At 36.0% G+C, this 22,776-nt stretch overlaps 2 protein-coding genes across 6 annotated transcripts in view; both read right to left on the bottom strand.

The window, feature by feature from the left end:
- Positions 1–11,681, bottom strand: part of LOC113494632 (innexin shaking-B) — a 55,921-nt gene extending 44,240 nt beyond the window's left edge. For 3 of the 5 annotated variants that reach the window (XM_026873066.1, XM_026873067.1, XM_026873065.1), the window contains exon 1: positions 11,300–11,681. The gene's annotated coding sequence lies outside the window, so the exon portion shown is untranslated. The remainder of the gene's footprint in view (positions 1–11,299) is intronic. The other 2 variants (XM_026873069.1, XM_026873068.1) reach the window with 2 other exon arrangements.
- Positions 11,682–19,637: 7,956 nt separating this feature from the next.
- Positions 19,638–22,776, bottom strand: LOC113494052 (innexin shaking-B-like). The gene is made up of 4 exons (XM_026872188.1): positions 22,735–22,776; positions 21,388–21,524; positions 20,020–20,200; positions 19,638–19,739 (listed from the first exon to the last, which is right to left on the bottom strand). The coding sequence occupies exons 1-4, from the start codon at positions 22,774–22,776 to the stop codon at positions 19,638–19,640; spliced, it is 462 nt and encodes a 153-aa protein (XP_026727989.1).

A 22,776-nucleotide genomic window follows, 5' to 3' on the forward strand; every position in this document is an offset into this window, starting at 1 on the left:
ATCGTCACTTTAAACTGTTAAGTTCAACTTTAGTTTTGACTGTTAAAAGACGGAGAAACTGCTCACATTAATTCTATTCTAGAAGAAACAATACAGACATTATTGTCTATAGTCTATAGAAGAAATATCACTTTTCACAATAAAATTTATGAAAACAAAACGACCTCATTTCAAAAGACATCACTAATTCATATTCAACTTTAACAGTTTATTTGATTGATAAATGCTAGCAATATATCTCAACGTATAAAAAAACCTCACTTGCGACTACTAAACACTTAACAAATGACAGCTATTAAAACATGGCCGCCAAACTTGTCAGTGACAAGAATAATAAAACTGAATGTGTCGTTATAACACTTAAATCCGTCTCCATTCAGCCAACGATTTTAATTATAAAGCTTAAAAACACTGTTACACTTAAAAAGGGTATTTATTTTAGTAGCTACAGAAATGAGAAAGACTTTTATGTCAAAAAGAAAAAATACTGTTGACATTTTTGTGATGATATCAGAATGTCTTGTTGAACGAATGAATGAATGAGCGATAAAGATCATTCAAAAGGTGAACCGATATATGGTGTGTTTTGGGTGAAAAGAACTATGAGGCGACCGCGTCAGTTTGTAATGAAAGTATTCGAAAAATGAACGAGGAAACTGTTTGGTGATATTAATGGTAAAAATATGTGTTTAATTTTGTATATTTATTAGCCTATGTTGCTATGCTTCCTAAATTTATTTCTGCCGACGACTAACCAGTCAGACTAAAGCTATGTTTTGACGAAGAAAAAGGGGAAAAGGTACCAACGACTCTTTTATTGAAGTACTTTTAACTCTTCTACCATTTAGTTCAGAACTAAAATGTCTGCAAATATAGAAAACTGCAGTTTAATGGCAAGTTATAAATACAAGTGGGTAACCGGAGTCTGAAATTGAAGCGAGCGGGAAGTCAATTTTCTAAAACCGTTCTGTCTGAAGCCGACGCTGTACATCCGAGCTTCAAAAAGAAAACTTTCACCATAATCTAGCCTCAAAGTGGAACATTTTCAACTTTTGAATATATTATTGAGCTCGTTTAAAACATGTTTATCCACTCTCTCCTGTATGATATCGAAAGAGAATATCTATTATACATATATATAACTCTATTATACAATGCTAAATCAGCCTGCATCCATAAGATCAGACTTGGTTCCTTTATTTGCTCTCCTTTCCAATCATACAAATGGAATGTTAAGTTTACTATTTGAATCAAAGAACAGACACATCATTTGCAAACTATGAGCTAATAAAATAACTAAAATATTTGGATACTAAGAACTAACCACTTAATAAATAATTAACGCGAGCACTAACTCCGAAATAGCTGTTCCATGAACCGCTAATAAGATGAATAGCGATACGAACGATTACAAACTTTGAGCATCCGCTCCGGAGGCAAATACTAATTGAACATTTAAAAAATGATCCCACCCAGTAGCGATACGTCTAGAACGAAATACTTCACTTGTTTATTTAAGTCGAGCACTCGAGCATATTTTGCTAATTCATTTTCCTATTTCTTTGCCACATTAACGAGCTGCCAGAACTGCCAGCGAAATGTCATCGGCAAACATTTTTGACAGCAAACAAAGAAGAGGACGAAAATCAATAGAAGTTAGCAACACTGGAAACTATTTTGAATGTATACCGGGCTTTGAACCGTCCTATAAATCTGTGGAGCCGTTCCGTTGTGATTGGGAACGTTCATCTAAACATTTGCATCTATATTTTCATAATAATATTCTGGAGCAATAAGCACTTGTACGTTGGTTATGCAGAACCGCAGATGATTCAACATTCTAATGTTGACAATACATAAAACCCTTAATTTAGTAGTTTGGTAATTTATTATTCATTCATTTATGTACCAACAAAGGCTGTAATCATGAAAATAAAATTAAGCATGAAACTCATCAGTCCTGCGTACTCTTTCAAGTATATGAAATCAATTTAGTATTCATACTAAAAATGAAATAAATATTCAATTCAAAGCAATAACATTTGTCTGCAAGACGGAGATTACCTAAGTTCTCAGGTGAGTTTTGACACATCTATAGTTGATATCTCGATCAATAAGTACAGTCCATCTATCAAAGGTTGAGATTGAGGAGTTGGGTTTATTTGCTCTCAAACACGTGCCGTTATGAAGTTTGCTCAGGACTGGCCGACTGAGGGATGTGTCAGGACACTAATACTTCAGGTGCTCTATGCCACATTTATTATTGCAGGTACGTTAGATTTCAATAGTAAATCTCTATTGGACCTGACTGTAAATACCAGAAATGTTGTTGGAAGAAATGTAGTTTCTTTTAAGAATTATCTGATGCGGTTTAACGGTTAAGTACTTACTCTAAATCTTTCTTAAAAAAAGACCCTTATTACTCGTCGGCTTTATGAACTGGGTGGGATAGATACAAATGTTTTTTATAATTATAATGAAATTTCACAGGTGATGCACTTCTGTTACTTAATTTCTGTTTCTGCCGCTATAACAACGAAAACACAGTTTCGCGTGTCCGATTCGAGCTTGACCGGTTTTATACCTACCTACCAGTAAAGATAGGACGGTCAGATACAGAGCGCTTAGTCATACCTTCGAACGGGACTTCGAACGAAACAAAATAAACTTTCATGTGTCATATTACCTTATTTTAATTTATTTCTATTCGGTTTAAATGAAAATGTTAAATACTTCACGTGAGGAATAAAAAGCTATTGACTCTATCGCTCTACATTCGGCCCACCGAGTGATTCGTTATTTTCCCCGCAGTCTTAGGCTAGAGTTTTATAGTTCTCTGATGACGTCCAACGCTCACACGTCCCCGGTATCATCCAAACCATCACTTACAGCTCATCAACAAATGCAACTCACCTTGATACAAAAAAACAAACCCAACATATTTGTTTAAACAATTATTTGATTAATAATATAGAGGCGAGTGTAAACGGCCCGCAACACTGGCTACATTTATAAATACATATAATAAACTTCCTACTGCCAAAATAGACTGGTGTAGCGATACAAACTGAGTTACCGATACATGGAGTACGCAAGCCGACTCTATCATTGACTAGAATTGAAAAAATAAACGGAATCATTCGCTGATACGATTTACGATTGTAAATAATTATAATACCGAGCGTAAGTATCCGCCCCAAGGTCCAGTATCTGGTATTCTTTTTGTTAATCATTTATTTTGTACGGCCACCACTACCAGGAACATATTAGAATTGACAACCGCTATAGATACAGTGCAAACATTCACCGCGGCCACGAATGATTGCGGGCTATCGATTTGTTTCCGCGCTATTGCTGGCTCGGTGCGGCCTTCCGCTGCTGGTCTTGAAGAAACGCCGCAATGGGGTATGAAAGTGATTCGCTATCTGTTTTAGTATTGGCTAGGTATGTGAGAGTTAATAGCATAGTGTTGGTAGATAGCGTCAACGCGTGAAGTCTGCGTCATTGCGTAGGTTTTGTTTGCATTTTATTAATTAGTAAAATTGTTAAATAGAATTATTCTGAGTTCCTATATTACAAAAAATATTGCACGTAGACAAGATCTAAGTTTCAAATAAATTATCTTACGATCACCCTTATTACATTTTCATCCCGAAGACGGAAAGTATCCTAATCTCTATACACTAAATTAACTGTGAAATTTTACAATTATTTTTCTTTTTATTATCAACTTTTACTCCCCGACCAACGTTAAAAAATATTGGTACAAAATATTTTTTCGTGTATCAGCGCACGTCGTACAACGAGCCAGCGCGCCCGCTCAGGCAGACGCCGCCGATAATATTATGTCCGTTACCGACACCTGCTCAGGTGCAAGCCATGCATTATGTATTTATATATCACACTTTATGCCACTTCCGACACTAAAATCTAAGTAAACTTTAATCTGCTATGTTAGCAATATCTGTTTATCTCAAACAGGAATGTTTGGATTGAATTGGATGTAATTGGTGCGAATATTGTGGAAAGTATTAGACCCATCCAATTAAGGTTTGGTCTTCAAGAAATTCAAATTAATATTTAAAAGTTTTATTCTGTTTCGTCACCCTTCGGGACAATGAATTAAAGAAATAAATATTTTCTTAGTTTTTTTTTCTGTATATATTATAACAATTAAATATTAATAACAATTTCAAACAGTAATTTCAGCTCATATAAAATCTAAATCTCATTTCAAATTGATCCCTTATTCACTCAGTGTCGGTCTATCAAAACCATGTTGAGGTCGCCTGATTTGATATCTGACCTGACCTATAAAAATACAGGTGAGTGTCTTAGTTTAAAATAAGAACACTTACTGGGACTTGACAAAGGCTCAGCTGATTGGAATAGCTGATATCCTTACAGATGCGCCCAGAGATAACGCGTCATGCGTCGCAAAAATTAATTTGATGACCTCGGGAACAGGGGAAGGAACATTTGATGATTTTATTGGATTGAAACGGGTGTTGAACCCGGTATTGATGTATTTTCAAACGGTGTTTCACGCAAACGTTTTAACAAAAATAGTGTGAAATGTTTTATGAGAGTAATAATTTCAACAATAGGGTTAATCATTTTTTTGGCGCGGTGAAGTGTGACGTACTTGTCAAATACGCGGGGCGATGGTAGCCAGAAATCGCAAAAGACGCCTTTGTCCAGAACAGGGATCTAAGACAGGCTATATAAAAAAGATGGTCAGTAACTAAACTAAAAAAAAAACACTCTACTCTGTTGGCTTCAAATCACAGTCGTAGCCATATATTTTTCATCTCAGTGTTACTCAGATTGCAAGTAACATTGATCCACATTTCAGAAACATGTCTCTAAGAGTTTGCCTTAAACCTACGAACAATAGTTTTATTAACTTAAAATGCAAAAGCTAACAATACCTGACCTTCTATCAAAAAATGTTCATACGTATTTGAAATACATTCTGATCGTAATACGGTAGTTTAACATTTCAACTTCAGGAAAACTTCAAAACATACTTTCTTTAGAAAAGAACTTCGACAAAACTACTAACCAATCACCATTAACACGGGAGGGGAACCCATTAGGAATTTCTTAATACAAACAATTTGTAATTGTCAGTAATAGAAAGCGTTACAACAACAAAACTATAAATAAAAAATAAAATGTCTGTCTGAATGGCTGCGGCACATTTGCCCGCGTATTTTGAGAGCACGCCGATCAATTAAGATCGTTCCGTCGACCCCACGCGGATGTACCAACGAGCTTTGACTTCAAACAGGTAAAAAATAATATATAAACTATTTCATAAGTGTTTTAAAGTAACTATATGCAATGAGAAATTTAGTGAATATCGCCTTACGATTCAATAAAACAATTCACAGGTAAAGCTTCAAAAACTATCGGTGAAGGAAAACATTGTGAGATAAGCACCTCATCTGATTTTTTCAGGTTTGTACAAAGCATTGTGCGAGGTTCACGACCGGCTTAAACCCTCTGCAGAAGGCCTACGTGAAGAAGTAAAAGAAAACAAATTAGAGAGAGAGAATTAGGAATCAAATTTTAAAATTTTGACAAAATCTGTTGGTAATTGCAAAAGACAGATAGACCAGATAGAAAAGTTTTTAGCGTTTCAACATGATTAAGATAAAATGGATCAAAAGAAGAGTAAGTAGTTTATGTGTCAATAGAATAATGTAATGAGTTCGTAAATAATTTAAAGAGTTTATTTCAGGTGATTTCGTAAAATTTCTGAATTTAATAAAGTAAATTATTACAACAATGTAAGATAGGATCAAAGCGGCATGAAGATGTCATATGCGTTGTCTTTTCAACGCTGCACAACACTAAACTATTTTCATCGTACTTCAAAGGTATAAAACACAAACATATTAGTTGTGAAGCAAAAACACGAAAATTAACAAGTTTTTGTCTTAAAACTTTCTAGAACAAATGCAACACGATTCTCAGTAACCTGAATTATCATATAGATAAGTTTTCACCTCACAAAAGTACTCATGAATATATTAGAAGCAAACATACTGAACCGAAACAAAAACATAACGGTGTTGTTCCAAACAGTCGTATTGAGTATCCTACAGTGTGGGGCTCATAAAAGGTCATGGTTATACCGCTATAGGAGCTATATCCCCTTTTAAAATAAGTTGTAGTTGTGGAAAAGAGATGCCGCACTACGCCGTGTAGGATGTTGTCTTGCTCTTACAACTGCAATAGTCTGGTGGCATCTAAACGATGTTGCTGGGGGCCCATGGTAGCCATCTTACTTTTGTCTCTTTATTTATTGTAGATCACTGGATCATAGATGGCTTGAACAGTAAGATTCTATGGCATATTATGTAGAAGTTTGGCTATTCATGAAATTCGAAACTGATCTTCGTATAATTTGCGAGTGCCATAAGTTGTGTGCTCTTATGAGTATTATTTTTTCTAGGATAACGTTAGTCCTTATATAATTTCAAAAAAACGTGTGTTTATTTGCAAAGATATTTTCTAATTTGCCGGAGGAAATCGAAAATCGTGGAAAATTAGAAGAATTACAAACGGTCATTAATATTTTGTGTTAAAAATCACGTGATCACATCTACAATTCTCAATGACGTTAAAAACCAATGACGTTTCTGGAGGTTAGGTTAGACAGGTAATACAATATTTTTGTTACTTCGAAGCAGGGAAATAGTAATTAAACATTACAGTTTTACTAACAGTAGCTAGTTACCTACATATGTACGAACAGGCACCTGTATACTGACCCATTAAAGGAATATATCTATCTCACTCTAAATAAACGTCAAAGTTTACTTTCCCAGCAGCAGTTTGTATTTTTTTCAAACGAACTGGCCAATAAAAACGTTTTTACAACAGACAGCGCTGCGCGAGCGCATGTCTAACTATCAACTCGGTTTATTGGTGTTGAATAAAAATATAGACATAGGTAAGGCTGGGGATAGGTAGAGTTTACAAAAAACAGTATTAGAATACCTTTCGTGATGGGATTCATATTCATTTATTAATTTATAACAGTTTACTGCCGCGTAAACGACGCCTCGTCAGTTCATGATGAAGAAGTCCGTTTGGTTTCGAAACTACTCGGGCTGTTCCAATAAATACACGTGAGTAAACGCGCATGAATCTGCCTTACGAAAGTTACTTATACGGAATTTTAAGCAGTTGTTATTATTTTTATTGTAATGTGTAATTCTACTGAAAAGCTATCGAAATGGAAATGGAAATTGATTTCATTGGAATTTTATCGTTAATACAATCTTTTTTGATTATGAATTATTCTAAATTCCATGTTTCCCAAAATATTTTTTTCGTTTTAAAATAAACAAAAAATACTATTTTATACCAGTTCAGAATAAATGCACTAGTATACAGCATTATCGTCATATTATTTTACCGCTTTAAAACTAAACAGTAACATTAAAATTAGTTCTACACTATTTACTAGTGCCAGTAGTACCGTACTGTGTTCTAGGCACTTAGTCAGTTGACACTATTCCATTCCGTAAATACGTTTCGGGGAAGCACTAGTTTGTATCGTGACACGTGCGTCGTGCGTTACAATAAATACACACTTTACGCATCGATATTTATGCGCCTGCGCATACTGTAATGAGATGCATGTTTTTTTTGTGTGTTGTTGTTGTCGTTGTCGTGTTTCTGTTTTTTGATTTTGTGTTCGGAGATTTGTGAAAATGATAGAATAAAATTTTAGTCATAGATATAAGAAACTTTGATTTTCTAATCCAGTACCAGGACTGAGATTTTAGAATAATAATGGAACAAGATTTTCACTACGTATGTAATTTTTTTTTATACTTCGCTTATTTCAGAAATGTACAGTAGTAGACAAGTGACTTTAAAATTAAGTGAACACTTATTTTCGTACATATTGCTACAGCACGTAGGCCCTACTGGTTGCGAAGCTATAAATCCAACATTCAACCTTGCTGTCATCGAAATGTCTAATAAATAACACACGAGAAAATTATGCACCTTATACCAAGTGCATAAATCATGTTTTACAATAACATTAATATTTCTTCTTGGTGCATAATTAGGAGCCCTTAAAGTTTTCAACGTAAGTGGTAGTTTAATGTCAGTCATCAATTGCGGGCATCGAGGCATCGCGCGGCCGCCATCAATCCCTAACGAGTGACAGTAGAAAGCGCGGGAAGGCTGGAGGCAAAGATAACGCGCATTCTGCCAAACATCGACCTCTAATAAATATTTTATTACACTTCATTAAATAATTTCAGAGAACTGATTGGTTTTTATGATTTTTTTTTATGAATCTTCACGAATTAGTATTGATTGAGGAATGTTGCAGTATTTTTTGCTACTCTCGAATGAATTATGTCCTCACATACAATATACAACAAATTATTAGTTATTTTCAATGGGTAAAATTTTCAGACCTTAAACAAGCTTTATAGCTATTAATACATGTGGGAATCATCTTAAACTATTTGTATTTGTATTCAATTTCAAGCGCACCAATTAATGTAAGGCAATAAATATCTGAGGGCACGGCAGTGCCCCTGCCAAGTCTCGAGCAAAACGGGCACGGCCGTACCATCTTTTCTCGAAGCGATTCGCGGCTGTTTCGCCCCCCCTGTATCTTCGACGTGGACAAAGCTAGGAGTTTAGCTTTTCGGGGAATAATAGTAGGCATTAGAACAAGCTTAAGTTCGAAATTACATGCCAATTGAATTAATGGTTTAGGAGTTACGGTCGATCAAAGTTACACCATTTTGTCACTCACTGACTCACTGACAGATCATCAAAAATCTAAGGTACTTCTAGCAGACTTAGAAACTTCAAATTTTGCACCAAGATAGGTCCTTAGCCACATATAAAGGAAAAATTATAAAAACATTAAAAAATAATATGCCATAGAAAACAATTTTATATTTGCGGTTTGGCAAGAACATTATGTATGGATTTTGACTGCATTGTTAACTTTGTTCGTTGTTTAAGTACCTATTCAATTGGATGAATACATACATAGAATAGAAAAGAATAATATAAATGTAATACACAGACTATCATTAATACAAATTAATACATAAAATTCATAATTCATTAAATTAATAAAGCTAAATATTGTATGCGCGCTCGATAGATGGCGTTGTACGTGTCTGAATCGCGCTATGGTTTCGTTACAAAGCGCAGTCTAAGTAGTACTTCAGAATAATTCGATAATTTTCATTTGATAGCGCCACCTGTCTATGAAAAACCATTTCGAAACTAAAAAATATTGTAGTGATAATTGATATTCGGAGAACTTTACGTGTTATTTAGTTTAGTTTAGCTATAGTTTGTAAGTTAGTAGATATATATATGCATATATATATAAGTTTAAGCTTGTTTACATTAGAAGTAACGAAGTCTCAGAGAAGAAACAAAAGAGATAGAGATAGAGAATGGGTTCTAAGCAAAGCAGTAGCTGAAGTCCTAGAAATTATGACACCTAAAAAAAAAGAAAGAAATACACTTACAAAAAATAAATGAGATCCCACCAAAAACATTAAATGTAAAAAAATGCCAAGTCTCTCGATGCAGTCTTTCCATCGTAAAAAGTTTTGAGATCTCATAGAAGCCAAGTCCTATTCAAAATATTTTGTAGTTATAAATCAACATTTAGTAATTGTATCAATAGTTTTCTTTATATTATAATTATAGTGACTTGGCAATGAGCACAAATTAAAAGCTGCTTGATGCCTGGAATTATGTGCAAATGTTACTGACGAGACCAGTGATCAGATTATTTGTTATGTGTGAATCATGATGGTCACTACCGACTACATGCTCCAATACAATAATTAAGAATACCTTACGGGCCATCGCTTTATGAAAGTAAATGAATCGAGAGTACACTAAGACTGACTGCCGTTGCCGAAATTCGGTTGGGACGACACGGATAAACCAAAAGAAAATTAATTTTGTGATATTAATGTTTACGCATGCGGTGTGTGTAACTTTCAACTCCTACAAATATGCCGTTTTATTTGTTTCTTCTTGTGCTCATTGCCAAGTCACTATAATTATAATATAAAGAAAACTATTGATACAATTACTAAATGTTGATTTATAACTACAAAATATTTTGAATAGGACTTGGCTTCTATGAGATCTCAAAACTTTTTACGATGGAAAGACTGCATCGAGAGACTTGGCATTTTTTTACATTTAATGTTTTTGGTGGGATAATATTTACGCCATTCCTTTTTTTTCTTTCAAACTTTAATTTTGCGCACTATTGACAATAAAATATATAATCTTTCCGGTAATGCTCCTTATTTTTATAAACGCTTCAATTTTCGGCACTATTATCGTCCAGTTTCTTCAAACATCAGATCGCGCGTACCGCGTACGACGCAGTCTGTACGGACGGTAGGTATAATTAATATAAAAAGGCATGATCTCGATTAGCTGTTTAATGTAGGAGGTACAGTGCAAGACGCCGCCGGCCGCTAGCCACGATATTGGGTCAACATTGTCCAAACGCCTCGGACGATGAACTATGATTATCGGAACGTTTCACAAGTTGTCGTAAATCACAAGCTCACAGGTTCCATCCAGAATGGATCGGGGAACAATTGACTTCTGAAAAACGTTGCATTTGATCTGTTCCAACTGTTTAGCTTTCAAAAACTTACTGGACGAGAGTTTTAAAATATTTGTTTTTATTGTTATTGTTTTTTTTGTGGAGTTTCTTATATTGGTTTATAGAGTTAGCTTGTTATAAAAATCATAAATTATTTAATAATGAAGTTTGAAAATTTAAATAACTTTGAAATTGGATCAATAAGGCAGTGAAAATATTTACACTTTCCCAGGTATAAAAGCGATTAAAAGTTCATGTTTTGTTACTATTCAATGTAAATAAGAGTTTGGTTTTACATCTAGCCGGTACATAAATCAATTTAATAGTACAACACAGTTTACGGAAGAGATCCACAATGTGCGATACATATTTTAATTTTCCGCGCTCTTATTACGAAACTAGAATGTAAACAAATACTAACACACCTTGCTACCCGCGGCCGCACCGCGCGAGTGCATCGTGCGTGAGACTTCATTACAACAACTACTCTAATTTCGGCGTTAATTGTACAAATTCCGCACAGAAACAACTGCGTTACGCTCTACACCAACCAACTAGTTTATCGTACAGTCGAGACCGTTTATAGTTAAATTAAATAGTTTGTAACAAGATAAACGTCGATATATCGTCATAGCAAAATATATCGCAACTCACGTGTTGATACCGAGCACGGGCCACTGATCCAGGTTGCCGCGCGCCCACAGTTTTCAGACACACAATTTTAATGCATGCTTTTTATTTTGTCATTAACCTTCGGGGTGCTCCGGTTTCGAATCGGCAACGTTTTATTTTTGAAACACGGTTACGCGCGGTGATTAGCGGCGAGTCCACGCGTGAACACCGCTCACGCACTCACTGGGCGGCTGGAGGGCCCGCACTGCACCGCCGCACCCACTTAGTATATCGAAAAACTTCAAAAATCCGATACAAAAAAAGTTCGCGTTCCGTTTCCAAAAGTTGCGTCGGCCGCTGTCGGCGGCGCGGGCAGGCGCGGGCGGCGCGCACAGACGTTCGCGGCGACTGGCCGCCTCGCTGAAAAAGCTCCTTACGTTAAATACATACAGGGCGATGTGCATTCTATTTATAAACTTAAGTTGGGCGTGCGGCACGCGCGTGCAGCGCGCCCGCCACTGCCTACATTAACATCATAATATTTGAAGTTATTAGGTCAGCTGATGAAACGTGTTGCGGCACCCCGGCGCGCCCGCGGACTGCACCCGCGCTAATTACCAGCAGCCGCCGCTGAACCTGCAGCCAGTGTTGAACAAGTCCACCACTAACTAGGTGTTATAGTTACACGTTGGAAGGGCTCCAACAATAATAAAGATATGTTACGTTTTATGATGATCGTGAGAACAGCGCTGACGCCGCGGACCGTGCCCGCCTCATACATTTTGTATTTTATTCTATTTACTAAAATAACATCTTTAGTTACAGTGCAAACTATAAAAACGGTAATAAATATTAAGTTCGACATTTGAATTTATTATCGTAAAGCAAAACATACATATTTATATTTTATTGATGGTTTTTCGAGAGCTTTTATTTATGTTAACGTCATAGAGTGTGGTAACTTGTCAAGCGATGTCGGGCGGCGAGTGCGGGTTATGCCGCGGGCACCGGTATGATCTACAAAGTTGTGGAGATTGACAAGACAGGTTGTAACACCGTGTAACAGGCGACGGCGACGGTTCACGTTAACTAGTATTCTTTTAAAACAACACTGATAGACCGTGCGATGACAGGAGATCCAGAATCGTTTGAAGTCTTCCGGACATAAACATCTCGGCACGTGCAACAACTATATTGGACGTGATGAAATTAAAACTGTTCCGACATAATTCTTTTATAAAAAATTGGAGTTTGATATCGTAATTTATTATTTTTACGAGAACCGTGTAAACGATTTGATAAGTTTATGTGAGGCGTGAAACTGTCATACGCTGTTTTTTATTTTCGCCGTATTTTATGATACTAATGTGGACTAACTATCGGGATGTCACCTGAATAGCTGATGTCCGAGATATGTGACGTTTATGGAGAGATATGGAGGACATATATTCTGATATAATTTGTCCTGTATGATGCGGAGTTATAAAATTAATAATTAATTAGTAATACATTTTTAAAATAAAGTTTGTTATTTAAGAGGTATTTGGGCGCTTTTTCTTACGTATTTTGTATTAATTAAAAAGAAAAAGCAATGTGTGGATCATTTTAAAGAGGATCTGAAGTTTAAAAACATATTATATATTAAACTAGCGCCATAAATGTTTAAAATTTTGTTTCGTAAGGTTTCATATTGTTTTCTCTTTACACAACTAAAAATTTAACTGACAAGATTTTTTATGTAGTTTTGGAATAGATGTAAAAATAGAATAAGCATCTAAAAATAATTTTATTGAGCTTTTTTTGTTTGTTTGTTTGTTTGTTTGATATTTTTATTGAAAATTGTATTTAAGGTTTGTTTAACTTATACCCACGGCTATGAATTGCGCATCTGTCAAGAGTGGAAGACTGCACGGCATTCAGGTTTAGTCTGTAAGAGTTTGACACTACTCAGGTGGGTGCCCATTCCATCGCATTATAAAACAAGAACATGTTTATTGATTAACATGTTCCGTCCTTATAAAAACAAATAACAGTAGATAAAGAACTCCAATTATTGTGATGAAACTAAAAATACCGTCGACTAATACGTAAAGTACGTTTCATTTAATCTGGCTTTGGAATTAGACTAGAATCTATACTAATATATAAAGCTGAAGAGTTTGTTTGTTTAAATGCGCTAATCTCAGAAACTACTGGTCCAAATTGAAAAAATCTCTTTGTGTTGAATAGACCATTCATCGAGGAAGGCTTTAGGCTATAAACCATCACGCTGCTACTAATAGGAGCAAAGATACAATGGAAAATGTGAAAAAACAGGGAAGGCATAAATCATAACTTATATCTTCTAACCACTGGGACGAAGTCGCGGGCAACAGCTAGTTAGAGAAAAAATGTATTGAAAATCCAATACACCAGCAAAGACTCATGTAAAAGAAAAATTTACGCTCAAAACTGTATTTGACTTGAAAATATAACCTGTTTGGAAGTAGTTGTGAAGTTTCTCAGGTACTGTAGAGCAATTTCAAAAGTCTCGCTACAACTTCGTAAGCGTTGCACTAAAAACTTCAAGCTGTTTCGTGTAACGCCGCATTATAACAGGGTCCCGGTTGTTCTGACGGATAACCCGGCAGGAATCGTGGTGGAAAATGTATTGAAATGAACTAATGGAAAGTTTGAGATGATTTTTTTGGTAGATGTTTTGGAAAAATAATTATAATTGTAATGCACTTGGCTGGTGTATTAGTAAGAAGAAGTTCATTCCGTTCTAATATGATAAAACGGAATTAAACGGAAAAAAAACGGCGGTATGTCATTTAAACTGTTAAGGTTAGATAGGTAAGACAAAAATTGTTATTTTTTTAGTAAATCGTTGATCTACGAACGATAAGTGTCGATTTATATAAATGTTTACTTCTTCATCAAATCGCTTGTCATACGTTATTAATTGTAACTCGAGAGTATTGTAATTTTTCCGTCACCTCTTTCCAATCACTTTAATCATTCCATCACTTCATTCCTTTGTTTTTTCTCTGTAAATGCCTGTATCCATCCTAAATCCATACCTATCAATGATGCTAATATTGCAGCCACCACAGTATCATTAACAATATTACAATTAGTCACGGTCCCTCCTCATTACCCTAGGAAATAAGATTGATGTTAGGTGCGTCTATATTCGTTCACACATTTAACAAGAAAACTATTATTGTGCAGCAGTTTGTGCAAATCCGTGACTCTATATCGAGCTTCCTATTTAAAGGGCCGTCTACACAGGCGAAGTGACTGTTAAAAATTCATATAAATCTAAAAATGTATTAAAGTTGTTCAAAAAGTGTTTGCTTTGAAGAGTAACAAAATTAAAGGCAATTTTCAAATTCATAACTACACAAAATCAACGATAACAATTGCTTTTTTTTGCTTTTTTATTTGCCTATATGATCATCAAGTCACTGGCTGGTTTTTTTGTTGTTTAGTTTCGTAGTACATGCCTTATATTATAGTCAGCCAATCGAGAACCTTTTATTAGTTTTGTACAAATTAATTAGAGCCAGTAACTTGGTATTTGTATAATAGTACAAAAACAAAAATTGAGCGATTGTCGGTATTTGTTGTTATAGCGGCTCAGATACACATCATCACTGAAATAATTGTCTACCTATTACAATTCATGAGTAAAGTGGTGACAGATTGACGGACAGACACAGGCGGTGAAACGTTAATAACAGGGGTACCGTTTTTACCCTTTGATTTCGGAAACCTAAATTATTAGCGCTACAAAGATTTGTAGCGCTAATAATTTCCTTACACTGCAGTTTATGTAACTGGTAGTTTTTTGGGACTTAACAGCTCATGTAAACGTGTCTTTAGAATTTAACTTGCAGCAATTTATAATGCGGCCGACAGATGGCTCTGTCGCACTGTCAAGTTGCCGTGATAGATAGACATACGTGAGCGACTGAATAATGAGATTTTATTACTGTATTCTAACACAGAATTATCATTAGCGATAGTAAATGAATAGATTTATTTGCAGATATTTTTTTCAAACACACGCGAGAACCGCTGTTATTTTTTAAGACAAATATTTTAATTAAAGTAAGATGCATCGTACGTGAAAATGTCGTGAGGAAATCTGTATTTTCAAAAGATAATCTAACAATTAGGTTATCTTTTACTCAATAGTGGGCAAATCACAGACCAGATTTACAACAATGAATACTTATCTAGTCATTTTTAAAATCAACAGAAACTCAAACGTATAAGAAATCATCTATACAATTATTACGACCGTGTAATACGTGTATACAATCGATAAATCGAGTGATCAAACATTTGATTGGTGGGCTTTATTTTGTTGGCAGTATAACAATTTATTTTCTACATCTCGTCGCAGCCAACTCAGCACGTCTCAAATCTGCTGACGCGCCAAATTCACGAATCGGGGAGATCACACGGAGCTCTTACCGTATATTCTCGTGGCTTTCTAATTAATTAACTGCTAATGTTATCCTGGTACTTGTATTTTCTTAACCTATTGACGGGTGATTTATTTCATCAATATGTGTAGTTGTTAAAAGGTTAAAAAAAAATACCAGACTTTCCATATAGGGAAGGTTAGGGATTGGATTAATCACCACGCTAGTAGGTTAGCACGACTTCAGATTCCAGTATGATGTATCCAGGTCTTTCCTCTCGATATTTTCTTCAAAGTTTGTCAGCAGTGGCTTAGATGCTTAGCTAGGGGCTAGGGGCAGTAGGCTTAATTAAGAAAGTAGAAATTTTTGTAATAGTCGCACTGGTGATTTGCCTGCTCTGGGATCAAGACTGCACCCATTTACACAAATCCATTCAAAAAATATTTTAAGTGAAACTTTTTAATTGGGTAACGTATACTTACTAAACGTTAACGTAAAATTCAAAGCAAAAGACATAGTTAGTCATAACTTCATAAGTCAGTCATAAAAAAACTTTCTATTCACCAAATTGAGTCATCAAACCGCCAATACTTCTTCCCGTAATTACGTAATCAGAGCCACAACTGAACACAAATGTATGTAATTGAGTACAACGGTAGGTATTTCGTCAGCGAGGACATTTTCACGGTAGCGACCCACTTGCGCAGGTGCCGCCGTAAACATGTTAAGATGGACAACGATGTCAAATTTTTAAAAGGACAAGGTATAAGAGGGTAGCGAGAAAGGCAAACCATCTGAAAAGAAGTTAGTCGAGTGGTTGAGAGCCGCGGCACATTCGGATTGCGCGACGTGTTGCGGGTTCTATCTCTACGTAGGCCAAATGTTTCTGTGATCTACGTATGCTTGTGAGTTTGGATGTCGGAGGTTTTTGTGCCTGTGACTGGAATATTTGTGAAACCCTCACATAAGAATTCAAACCTTTAGAGTGGGAGTCGTTTTAAAAAAGTTATAAACTAACTGTATGGTCATTAAGTAAATGTTTAAACTAGCTCTTGATTGTGATTTTCGCATCAATTATGAAAGAAAAAAGGGAGGTTTGGGCCCATTTTTAATATTATCATATTTTCTATATCATACTTTTCTTTTACGAATATAAATTTCCAAATCATTCATGCTGGAGTCAATCATCATCATCAAATTTAAGTGCTGGGTACGTATTATGTCCGTGTATCATTTTCATCTTTCTCTACCTAATGCCATTTATTTTACTTGCTTGTAAGTTGTCACTTCCTGCCTTTTCCTTCTGTTTTTTTATGTACGTTCTTCTTAGTCTGCCTTTTTCTCTTTGAGCCTATCTATCAGTCCTTCTTTTATTTTATATTACTGATAAATTGTCAAGACCAATAAGGTGACTGTTTAAAGCAAGTGCAAATGGTTTAATTCTAAAGGGTTATAAATAACTATAGTGTAGTGCGCTCATAAAGTTGTAGGATTGTAGTAAAAAAAATGCACAGGTACTCTTTGTAAAGATTTTTTTTCTACTCCTGCGTAAAGGAATTTAATTGTTGTGTTTTAGTTAAATTAATTCACCGCTGTCTCCTATAACTCAGGGTCTCCAACATCGGAGCCACGTGCGCGGACAGTAAAGCCGAAACCTCGAGCACATCGTATCGCCGGAGCTCGACGCGGCAACACACGTTAACACACTTACTGATTTACATCCAGATCACTGCTTATTGTGAACGCCGTCTGTCCGTCCGTACGTCAAGTATTAGCATAACGTCAAATATTTACAAAGTCAATGTTGCTCTAGATTATTTATTTTTCTTTTTTTTTGTTGTTTTAGACAAGTAAGGTTAAGTTAATGATATAATAGTTATTTAGCCTCGTTTAAAAACCGAACGAGGAAATTATTACAAGAGCGTTTGACTTTTTGCATGGTTCAGTTTTTCAATCAATTCCAGCAGATCCTGCATTAATTGGTATGAGAATTGTAAAAGATGACCAAGTTTAATTCAAATGTATATGGTCAACTAATAAAGTATCAAATAACAAATATCAACAAAAACTAAGTAATTATAGCCAAGATTTACGAACTTGAGACTGAGGATTGAACCTGCTTCAAAATGGCGATTTAAAAGAAATCAGAACAACTCAGAATTTTCTAGGGTCTGTAAAGTAACGTCAGAGGACCACGGGCGTTTGAAACTCTGATAGTTCTACAACAACAAATCGATTAAAAAAATAACATAGAGGGTGTTGTCAATTCCATTGAGTCGTTCCATAAGTTCTACGCTTGTAAACCTATCACTTTTCTCCTGCCTCTGGAAGCGAAGCCAGGCGCAGGAACTAGTCGCTCGCGTATTCGTGTGATGGTATCGGCGCCGCGTCACCGATCCTTTAGCTTTATCGCCGATTGTTGGACACGCCTCGCCCGCACTAACGACCAACACCATTGGACACTTATAGCGAAATATTAGCACTTCTAGTCATTGTCTATATACAATCTTCGGTATAAAGCTGGCGTTTGACCAATAACGTGGTTAGATAAATTTATCAATTAGTATCATATTTATGAAGGAGGAAAATTTATGTTTTATTGAACGATAAAAATTATATTTCATATTAATACTTTTAAAGTTAGTTATTGATATTTCTGAACATTACCAGTTGCGTTAGGTGATAGCATACCTTATCGATCAATATCAAAGAAATTTTAATGCATTACAGTCAGGTATTCAAAGTAATATGTACATGATTATGGCACATGAATAAGTTAGCGATATTCGCTACTTGCTACGGCGTAGCATTTCGTAGCAACTTGAGAACCTTCAAGTAGCTACGAACTTGATACGAAACTGTTTATAAATTAAGAAAGATATTATAATTTCGATACAATTTTATTACAAGTTAACGCTTTGTAACTTTTTGTAGATATATTACTCGCTAACTATAAAAACGCCTCAAAAATAATTACAGTGAATATGTATTTTTTATCTTTTATATTTGGCCGATGCATGGACAGCGCACTATAGTCAAATGGCGTGCTAACTAATCCCGAGGCCCGCTAAGTAGCCAATTCACGATGACCGCACTGGACCGCTTACCTCTGGCCGCCGGCTAAGTGACGAGAAGCACTTCGCTTTATTACTAGTATATCAATATTATTTCGCAATTTATCTATCATTATCACTGCCTCTTGGAATTAGATTTTCGCTAATGTAAGTACTAAGTAATGGTTTATAGGTTAGGTATAAAGATACGAAATTAACTTATACATTTTATTTTCGTCATAAGCTCTCAATTATTATAAATATTTTTTTATTAAAATCAGAAAGTATTTATTACAAATAGGATTTTTTTCAGGCACTTTTCAAACCTGTCAGCGATGGCTTGTGGATCTAGGTGCGTAATTGAAAAATGCCATTCTAATGGAGAAGAACCGACAAGAAACTCCAAATATGGGAGTGAGCGTCTTTCAGACGCTGCATTGTTAAGCTTATTCAAGTACCTAAAATGTTTTTTTTTTTTTTTTTTTTTTTTTTTTTTAATGTTTTATTATTATCTTAAACATTGAATACATACATGAACTGAGGCAGCTCCGGTAAGTTACGAATGTACTTGTGTTGGAGCTGTCTCGCATCTTCCCGTAAATATTACATAATTACAATGTTGGTACCGATTAACAATGGCAATTCTATTATTTTGTTTTAAATACAAAACTTAAAAGTATTTTAATTTAATATTATTTAAAATGCAAAGGTTATTTTATTTCAATTGAATTACATTTTTTTTTTTTTATGTATATTATTATATTAATATTTCACAACTAAAATTAGAGACTGTATATGTGTGTGTATGGGTGGGTGTATGTGCGGGTGTGTTGTGTGTGTGTGTGTGTGTGTGTGTGTGTGTGTGTGTTGTGTGTGTGAGTGTGCGAGTGTGCGCGCGATTTGTTCTATGCTTTAGCTCATTCTGATAAGGATGTTTTCAGTATCTTCGTACGTTAGTGTATTTAGCCATTTTAGTACTCGTTTTTTACATTCATGTAGCATGAGAGGGTATATCTGAATTTTTGAGTTGAAAAATGAATTGAAAAATGTATTGTGACACTTGGTAACTGATGCAAGTATTTCCACTCAAATGTTAAATGAGGGTATTAATCGTTCCATCCAGCACATCGAAGAAATATCCCTTTGAGTTTTCACAAACCTAGTTCACATTTCCCTAATTAGGATCAACATGGAGATACCTGTCCTACCTGTTCCGCATTGTCTCGATATACTGAATTGATTGATTCACTTTTCTGGTAATTCTGAAAAAAGAACTACATCTACAGGTACTTACCTGGAAAAACAGCGTGAAGGCGACCCACTGGTAGTACTTCCCGTAGCGGCGCGGGCTGGTGCCGGCGCCGCGCACGCCGGGGTACGCGCCCCCCGCGCCCGCCGCGCCCCCCGCCTCGCCCGCCACCGTGAACGTCGAGTGGATCCAGCAGTACGTGTTCAGCACGTCTTCGGGTATATCCCTGGGTACAGCATACAATTATAAGTACTTTTGATGATGGTGATGATGTCCTCCTAGATGTTTCCGTCGACGGCGACGACACCCTGACATATACTGGCAGCTTGGTTTCGATTATGTGCACGTATATGACTTGCGAAACCAAACTTGGCCTTGAACATACTACATAGCGCAGTAGGTAGAGAATAGAATACTTTAAGTACTACTTTAGCATTTTGACGGATGGTTTTTCCCTAAATCACCCTTGAGGTACTTTGAAATGAAAAGGAAGTTGAAGGTTTAAAATACCAGGTCCTAGTTGAAAATTTTGAGCAAAGGCCGCTTCACGTACAGGCAAGTATTGAACATAGATCGCGTCACTTGGTCACTGTTGGTCAATCCAGATTCCAATGCTGTGAGTCTAGGTTTCCTTATAAAATGTAGCCTTTCAGTACAGATTTAATGATTTCAGTCTATTTAAATCGTTATTTCTACATTCAAATAATATAATTATTCATAATTGGCGCTAGAAAGACGAATGACGGAAGTTTGGAGATAACTTACATGAATAGGCCACCTGTCCCAATACATCATGTCCGTTTTAAACGTACCATTATTCTGCAGACAATCTGTTATACCTAAGTAGGTATTTGTCAGAACTGACACCAATTTGTCTCGGTATGAGGAATATTAAGTAACTGAGAATTACTGATGACCAAACAGACTTTCAAAGATATATTAACAAGATCAAAATATTTTCCGCTTAAGATATTCCTCCATCAGTTATTTGAGTTTAATTTACGTATCTTACTGCGATCGCATAAAACTTTGGAGGCGTGTTTGTTTTGAAACGACAACTTTACGCCGTAACTAACTGTCATAATTTAATCCAGTTCTCGTTTAGTTTATGAAGTCAATAAAACGATTCACTGAAAATAATAACGTCCTCTAAAGTTTTGGCTAATGAGTTCATCATCAATATCCCGCCGCTCGACTATTTTCAACCGCAGCGTGTAATTCGCCTCATATTTTATTTTAATAACAATAGAACAGTCATATTACGGAAATATAACGATACGTTTTATTGAAAAATGGCATCATTTTTTTCCGCCTACGCGGCTACAGTCCGGTAGGTCAACATTTCAGACAACGCCATCTATCATTTTACGTGCGAACTACGTGGTCTGCTAGCTAAGCATCGCGTTTCCTCACCTTGTGTGTATGCAGTCTATGGGGTTGCCCACTAGGTGGCGCGTTGTTAGGGCCGCGCTAGCCGCCAATAACGCCGCAGTGGTTGCACCGCAGTGCAGTCGGAATGCTACGGAATCAATCTTCGGGTTCACCCCTTGCTGTGCACGAAAAAATAACATTTATTACCACGACATAAAGTTTCGAAGCAATTTAAAATTTATTGCTTTTTCTGACAAAAATGTTGCAAATTGGAAAAGCACTTCAATTTAACGAGTTCTTATAAATCTGGTTTAGACGAGTAAGGATCGGATAGGCTCAACTTAGCTTAGAGTACCTAGCTTGGTACATGAGAAACATTACGTGCTTAGGTTTTGTGTTAGCAGGTTCGATCCTGATATGGGACACATTCATTCATATGTGAATATGTAAGACAAACACGTGGAAGTGTTACTGCAAATAGTTTTCCGTTAATCAACCGTTTTAATAATAAATCTAACTTTTTTCACCAAGCTCTCCATTAGCTGGAGCATACTATTCAAAATGGTTTTTTGGCTAAAAGGACCAAACTTTTTACATTCTTAGCTAATAAGCTGGTCCTTACACCCTGAATGGCCCTAATGCTTATAATTGCTGCGAGCGGTAGCCGGGTGCAGCAGCGGCCCATAACTCGAGGAACTTATGTAACGCGACGCGATTAGGCCCCCACGCCGCTTCCCTATTTCTATCCCAGTCTTACGTATGTTAATTAGTAACCGCACTACCTAGTTTATGCTAAGTGCTAAACAGATTAGTATTCTAGTACATTTTCCAGCCTGCCCGACGCCCGGCGCTCGTCTGTGCCGCGTGGCCATGCACATACATACTTCATTATTATGACTAATGAGATCATGGAACAAGTACCTGCAAATGGTGTGCTACTGTATTTAATTCTTGTATTTGGGTGCTCATTTGATGCCCCTCGAGAACTCTAATTAGGTATTTAGGTAGGTGGGTAAAGCTAACCAGCTTGTTGAATAAAAGATGATGCGAGGATTGCCACACATTGAAACTTTTTATCGTATGAAGAGTTGTCTGGTTAACCTGTGATTGTGATAATCCATATTTCTTCGTTCACCTACATTTACAAATGCACTATTAAACATCTTAAAAACTTCACCTCAAAAAAGAAACTCAGACTACATTTCTGTTCTTCTCTCTTTCTACAAGTTATCTCTCTATTGGTACTCATATCTCCAAAGCTTAAAATAAACTGTCACTCAGCTAACAACACTTATTTATCTTCCTACATTGACTTACGAGCAAACAATCCAATTGCTGAGAACCGTCTTTCTTCGTAAGTGACTCTACTATTTAGTATCTACTACTTACCCCTCCTGACAGCAGCGCGTAGATGCTGGTGAGGATCTCCAT

The sequence above is a fragment of the Trichoplusia ni genome, chromosome 5, assembly GCF_003590095.1.
Source record: "Trichoplusia ni isolate ovarian cell line Hi5 chromosome 5, tn1, whole genome shotgun sequence".
Taxonomy (NCBI): Eukaryota; Metazoa; Arthropoda; class Insecta; order Lepidoptera; family Noctuidae; genus Trichoplusia; species Trichoplusia ni.